Source organism: Zingiber officinale, chromosome 2B, assembly GCF_018446385.1.
Source record: "Zingiber officinale cultivar Zhangliang chromosome 2B, Zo_v1.1, whole genome shotgun sequence".
NCBI classification, from domain to species: domain Eukaryota; kingdom Viridiplantae; phylum Streptophyta; class Magnoliopsida; order Zingiberales; family Zingiberaceae; genus Zingiber; species Zingiber officinale.
The window spans coordinates 98,006,250-98,013,655 of NC_055989.1; the positions used below are offsets into that span (position 1 = coordinate 98,006,250).

Consider the following 7,406-nt stretch of genomic DNA (forward strand, 5'->3'; position numbering starts at 1 on the left):
TAATTTTGATTTATAAATTCAATGCAATAAAAATTATATTTTATAGTATTTGAACTATGTAACATTAAATTAGAAGGTTTAATGGACGGTCAGGATCGTACATAATGGGAGAAGAAGGAATCTTGTCCATTGGTGTCTGGCCTCCACCGTGACTGGCGGTGCTCCGCGGTGAGCCTCACCTCTTCGCGCTCTATAAATGGCGCATTCCTGCTCTGCCCTCCCTTCGATTGATTCTGGTCCACCCTCTAGCGAGTAGCTGAGTCTCAGTGGAAGCAGAAGCGATGGCGAGCTCCACGATGACCACAGCGACAGCACGGTGCTTGCCGCCCTCCACCGAAACTAGGAAGACGCGAATGCACCGTCTCATCGAGGACGAGGGCATCGTGCTAATGCCGGGGATCTTCGACGCCCTCTCCGCCTCCGTGCTCCAGGCCTTGGGCTTCAAGGCCGGCTTCGTCTCTGGCTACGCCGTTTCCGCCTCCCGTCTTGGCATGCCCGACATCGGCCTCCTCACGTACGCCTCTTCGCTTGCTTCGATGAGTGCTAGTATTGCTCTTCTGAAATCAATTTACTTTTTTTTTTTTATTTCTATTTTTGAAAATCTAGGCCGCCGGAGATGGCCGACGCTGCCCGGGCAATTTGCGCTGCCGCTCCTAATGTTGCATTTATTGTTGACGCCGGTAATGATCTTTTCCTCCCCATTTGCCCTTTGGCCCTCTTTGACAAAAGTAATTAATGAACTCTGAGATAGAGAAAAATAGTGATGATCTATGTTGGCGCAAACTATTGTGAAAATTAACAATTGTCCAAAGGAAGTGTCTCTTTCAAACATTTTAGAGAAAGAGAGAGAGAGAGATCATTTCACTGAACTGTAATTTGAAACATTGACTCTGTTTTACCTGCCCTTCTGCTGCTGAAAAAGAAACCTGAACATTTCCAATACAACAGAGCAACAACAGTGTTACATAGATGTGAGAATTGAGGGAGATGGCATAGCTCAGGAGGACCAAATTGTTATCATAGTAATCGGCAGTAATATTCAATCAATAATGGCCATAACTTCAGAATTTTCTGTTTCATAAATATTTGAATAACCATATGAATTGAGGATGGTGAAATTTTTCATTCATATAACACTGCAAAACATTTGAGAACAAGCCTGGCAATTAGTTCATGTTAAGAGTTGAGTGGAATTTTCATTTGAGCATAATCAAATGACCCTAATAGATCATTGTGTGAAAGCTATGGAGATGGCTAAAATAAAAAACTTGGTATTGAATCCAAGTCTTTCATTTTTCTTGACTCATTTTTGTTTAGGGCAGAAAGGATCCAAGTCTTTCACTAACAAGATATACATATAGATAATTTATAAGTTTATCCTTTGTAAGACTAATTTCTCATAATGATTCTGTGGTTTTCCTGCTTCCTTATACTGGAATGCTTCCTTAATATGTGCATATGAACACTTGGTTGATGATTTTGGGGATTTGATTATTCCAGACACAGGAGGTGGTAATGCACTCAACGTTCAGAGGACTGTTAAAGACATAATTGGTACTGGTGCTGCTGGTTTGTTCCTTGAGGTAAATGAATAATTCTTTCTCCCTTCAAACTGAAATTGCATGTGGTCTCGAACTGTAGACCTAACTTTTTATTTCTCTCCTTTTGCTTCAATTTTAGGATCAAGTTTGGCCAAAGAAGTGTGGTAAGCGAGCAATTTTGTTCCTTTACTACCAGATGTCTTCAGTTTTACCATTATTGTCTCACTCTAGCATAAATTATTTTCTAGCAAAAATATGTCTAATGCAATTTTATTTTCTGTTCCTATGTCAATCAGGACATATGCAAGGAAAACAGGTAATTTGCCGCATAATATCTCTGTTTCATGTTGAATTTTTTCATTGAGTTAATGATTACTACTTAAGTACTTACCCCTGATGCCTAAGTAGTTTGGTTAACGAAGTAAAATTGCTAAATGGTTTCATAGCTACTACAAAGCATTAAGTACTATTGTTTTTCTAAGGTGATACCGGCTGAAGAACATGCAGCAAAAATAGCCGCTGCACGAGAAGCGATCGGTGATGCTGACTTCTTTCTTATTGCGCGGACGGATGCTCGTGCAACTTCTGGGGGTCTGAATGAAGCCATTAAACGGGCAAACCTCTACATTGAGGTAAATGGTGCATTTGTGACACATTTACTTTTTGGTTTCACAAAAATTTAGAACCATGATTCATAAAGCGACTGACTTTCAACTTTCCTTGATGTTGTGCAGGCAGGAGCAGATGCCTGCTTCGTCGAGGCGCCTCGAAGTGACGACGAACTGAGAGAGGTCTGCAAGAGTACCAAGGGTTTAAGAGCAGCAAACATGCTTGAAGGGGGGTTCACACCTTTGCACACCCCCCAGGAGCTCAAGGAGATGGGCTTCCATCTCATTGTGCACTCGACCACGGCTGTTTATGCTTCTGCTCGGGCCTTACTTGACATCCTTAAAGTAATGAAGACAGATGGAACCAGCAGGGATAATCTCCACAAGCTTACCACCTTTGAGGAGTTCAACAGTTTGATTGGATTGAAGAAATACAACGAGACTGGCGCTCGATTTGAAAAGTTCAAAGTTCCTTCCAATTGAATTGAATGCATGTAAATGGATCCCTCTGTCAGTGCTGGCTTGAATCTTTATGCAGCTTGTTGCTTAGCTAGGTTTTATGTCTCTGCACTTCTGTCCAGTGTCACGTTGTGAGATCAGTCTACTGTTGTGTGGTTGTTTAGATAAAGTGGCATATAGTGTGCGATACTGTGGTTGCGCAAATTCATTACCTTATCAATAAGCATGAATAAAGTGAGTTCTTCTAAAGAAAGAATATGATGAATAAAAGAAATCCAAAATACAGGATGACAATTATTTGCAGAACAATAAATTTTTAAGTAATTATGGGTACTTGCCAATATGTTAGTGCAATCATGTCTTGAGTGGTTATATTCGACCAAGATATTTTAGTGCATTTGGTAAAAATTTAGGTTGGTTTGTTTTTTTATTAATGTGTTCATGAAATTATGCAAGGACTTCCCACGATGCACTCGAAGCTTGTGATTCAAAGAGGTCGAGTGTGTTGATTAACTTGTCATGGTCAAGTTAGTGTGACTCATTAAGGTCAAGTTGTGTTTGTTGAACTTGGTTGGCACAACCAAGTTTGTGGGATGGTTCACGGGTCCGTTAGAGATCAGCATAGGATGAAGAGTAAACTCATGCTTTGACAAAATTCACAGAGATTGTAGTGGTTGATGCCTTGGCACGACCAAGTGGTTTAGCTAGATGGCTTAGAGATCCATTATAGATTGGCAAATGATAGGTATAAGATATCTGAGGGACCATAGGGTGAGATTCATTGAGCTTGTTTGACAACTTTGATAGTAGTTGCCAGAGGTGACCTTGTAATAATGGCATATGGAACAAGTCAAGAGCTTGGTACATTCGAGCGATTAAGGACTAAACGGGAGATGAGTTCTTGGGCAAAGTAAAGTTGTGATAACTTCAAGATATCTTGGTGAGATCTGATAAATACAAAGATCGTAGCTAGAGGAGAGGGTGAATAAACACTTTCATAATTCATTTGCCGTTCTTGTCTATAATGAGTTAGCACAATAAATAAGAAACAAATAACAAACACAAACACAAATTCTTACTCCACGACCTGTAGTCTTTTAGGCAAATCACTCTGGAAATCACCTCTACTTTTCTCCTTCTCGAAAAACTCCTAGAGATGGAAAACCTAATAAATACAATAATGCAAAGTAAATAAGTAATTGCACGATGAAAACCTTTCTCATTGTTGCTTCTTGATCACTTGGATGAGCACTAGAACCTTGGCTAAATCCTTCTTATAGCCCTTGTAGAAGCTCTCACGAAGCACAACTTAAGCTCCCTTGAATGGCCCCCTTAAACCCCCTTTTATAAGGCTATTGTTAGTCTGGATTCCACTTATCGGTTAACTTATCCCTTACCTTGGCCATTGTTGCTTCTTGATCGCTTGGATGAGCACTATAACCTTGGCCTGATCCTTCTCATAACCCTTGCAGCAACTTTAACGAAGCACAACTTAAGCACCCTTGAATGGTCCCCTTATGGTCCCTTTTATAAGGCTATTGTTAGTCCAGATTCCCGCTATCAATTAATTGCTCCCTTACCTTTATCATTGTTGCTTCTCGATAGCTGGGATGAGTAGTCCCCGGGATTACGGTATAACAGTAAAATTGTTCAGTTGTCTCTCAAATATTCATGATTTAATTTTCAGTTACGACATATTTATATGAATTTTTTCTCTAAATGGGTGCAACTAAGGGATGCTGGGCTTCTGGACCTTTCGTCACAAGTACTTTCCGTTTTATCTTGATGACTAATAGAAAACTTATATATGACCGGATCGATCATCCAGACTCGATGTTATCTAATCTGATTAATAATTTTTTTTTGATAGCTTGGATGAGCACTAGAACCTTGGCCAGATCTGTCTCATAGCCCTTGCACATGAAGTACAACTTAAGCACCCTTGAACGACCTCTTTAAGGCCATTTTTATAAGGTTATTTCTAGCTTGTATTTTGCATATCAGTTAATGTTAGGATACATAGAGAGCTAAGGGTCCGTTCGGTTCTTCGGTTCTTCGATGATGATTAGTAGTGGAAAACTCGAAGTAATTCTAATACCTTCATTTTACTTGGTATTTACCTCCTTGGGGTAATTAATTCAAAGGTCCACTCTCTCACTTACATATGCACTATGAAAACCTCCTTTCCAGAAGTGGAGAAGACTCGTACAAACTCAAACACGAGAAATACAAACAAGAAACACAAACTAGGTTACAAAAGAAATAAAAAAATGACTTTACAGCATGAACCTTGCTTTGCTTGCTCTTTTTTTACTTTAGATTGCCTCTTGGTGGTAGAAAATGCGGCAGTACTTCTTCTCCAAACACCCAAGAACTAGCGACGAGAACCCTAGACGAATTCTCCTTTATATGGACGTTGTTCAATCTTCTTTTCGCCTCCCATTCGATTAAGCTTTTCTTCCTAATCGATTGCCACACCATCATTCGATCATTCAACCTATAGAATAACTCTTTTTCAAACTAGTAATCAATTGATGAGCCATACAATTGATTTGGCAGCTTCTAATCGATTGTCTCAATCGAAACATAAGCTTCTTGTTCATGAGAAAGAGAATCCTATCAATTGCCCCAATCGATTCTCAATCTCTCTGTTATCTCATGAAAAAGATCTGAATCAATTAGCCCAATCGATTGGGAATGACTTAATTGATTGTCTCAATCGATTCATAAAAGATTTGTTCTCTCGCGAAGAAATTCTCAATCGATTGGGCACCTTCCTAATTGATTCAGGACCTTCATGAGAAGGCTACTATGCTTTGCGAAATTCACATGCCAATAGATTCTGGCCCTTACTGTTCTATTGTAAAACACTCCCAATCGATTGCCTTAGGGTCATTTGATTAACCTAATCAATTGTCTAACCCTAACTCACTTAATCTGAGTTTAGGGTGTCGGATCAAAAAGATGTTGGGGCCCGGAGGGGGGGAGGGGGGAGAGGTGAATAGCATTTGTAGCTTTTTCTTTAAAATCATGAGAATATGCAACGAAAGAAAGAAAGAATCAAGCACTAACATAAGTAATTTTTTCTTGGTTCTGAACCTTCGATGACTCCTACTTCAAGGCCCACACTTGTTGAGTGCTTTTGTTAGACAATCACTATCAGTTTGCAAAGATTTGTAGAATTTGAGTACAAGAACTATAAAGTAAATGTTACCGACAACAAAAAAAAAGTAGAGGAACAATTGAGCATCGATTGTCTAAGTAACCTTTTGGTGTCGTCGGAGTCTTCTTGAAGCAGTGCGTGAGTACGAAAGTCGGAGCAAATGTTTTTCAAAAGTCTTTGGTCAAAGTCCTTTTTATAAGCTCTTTCCGAGCACCTGGACCAGCCCCCGAGCACCTAGAATGCTGATGACATGGCTGCACCTCAACGAAACTCAATATCTAAAATTTCATCCATCTCTGGGTGCCCGAATTGTGATCTAGGTTGGCCAATCAATGTGTGCCACCTCATCCAGTCACCCGCTGCTTCGCCTCCTTGCTCGGGCACCTGGACCACCTCCGGACGCTCGAACCTCCGGGCGCCTAGACTGTGTCCTGGAGCCTGGAGCCTCTTTTTCAGCCACATGATTTTCCTACATTAAAAGGTTAGAGCAACAAGCAATAATATGGAAAGAAGAGTAGTAATTAAATATTACAGCTTCTGGACTGTTCGATCCTAACTTTGATTTCCGCTGAAACTCTAGGTCGGACCGATGTCTACTGTTCCCTCAACTAGGAACACGTACTCGCTGAATCTCTCCTCTAATTACTTACCTCCACTTACCAACCGTAAACTTCCTTGATGTCAGGTCCTTTAACCCACCAAGACTTCCTTTCAGATCTCAACCAATTTGGACTTTAGTCAGTTATCAACCCCACTAGTCTTCCTCCTACCAGATCTCAACCAATCTAGACTTCATGTCAGCTATCAACCTAGCCAGACTTTAGCTTGTTGTTTCAGTTTTCTAGACCCATCACGTTCATATCCTGCACACTTGGTAAAAGGATCTGAGTTTAATTATTAGTGTAATTTGCACCAACATAGGGTTCCCTTGTCCAATATCCTATCAGTCGTGACCTATTGGGACTTCCCATGTCTAGCATCTGGTCAACCTTGACTTGACAAGACTTTTTCACCAAGTGTCCTGTCATCCATGATCCACTTGGACTTTCCCTTATCAACTCTCATTGAACTTCCAATTACCAAGTGTGGTCCTCCTTGATCCACTTAGATTTTTTTTCTTGTCTAGTCTCTAGTTAGAACTAGTTACTCAGTAGACTTCCATCTTGCCTAACCTCAGTTAAGATTTTTCCTTACTTAACTACAGTTAGGACTTTTCTTTACCAACGTACGCTCCTCCTTGACTTACTTAGACTTTTCTTTGTATAACCTCAGTTAGGACTAGTCACTCGGTAGACTTCCATCTTGCCTAACCTCAGTTAGGACTTTCCCTTGTCTAACCATAGTTAGGGCTTTCTTCTATCAACATGCGATCCTCCTTGATCCACTTGAAATTTCCATTATCTAACCTTAGTTAAGACTAGTCACTCAGTAGACTTCCACCCTGCCTAACTTACACTTAGGACTTTCCGTTATCTAATCTCTAGTTAAGACTTCCTTGGACAAGTATTTGGTCCTCCTTTAACCTATTTGACTTCTCTCTCACATATTGTCAAATATTGAAACTTAAGTTTAATCCAACTTGAGCTTAGTCAAATTAGTCGACTTTGATCCGAGGATGATTGTATCAATAGTTAA

General features: G+C 40.2%; 1 protein-coding gene across 1 annotated transcript; it reads left to right on the forward strand.

Annotated features, from left to right (window-relative positions):
- Positions 1-214: 214 nt before the first annotated feature.
- Positions 215-2,861, forward strand: LOC122046477 (carboxyvinyl-carboxyphosphonate phosphorylmutase, chloroplastic-like). Its single transcript, XM_042607194.1, has 7 exons — positions 215-514; positions 607-680; positions 1,501-1,583; positions 1,681-1,705; positions 1,838-1,857; positions 2,024-2,173; positions 2,276-2,861. The coding sequence occupies exons 1-7, from the start codon at positions 282-284 to the stop codon at positions 2,630-2,632; spliced, it is 942 nt and encodes a 313-aa protein (XP_042463128.1). The 5' UTR covers positions 215-281; the 3' UTR covers positions 2,633-2,861.
- Positions 2,862-7,406: the final 4,545 nt, after the last annotated feature.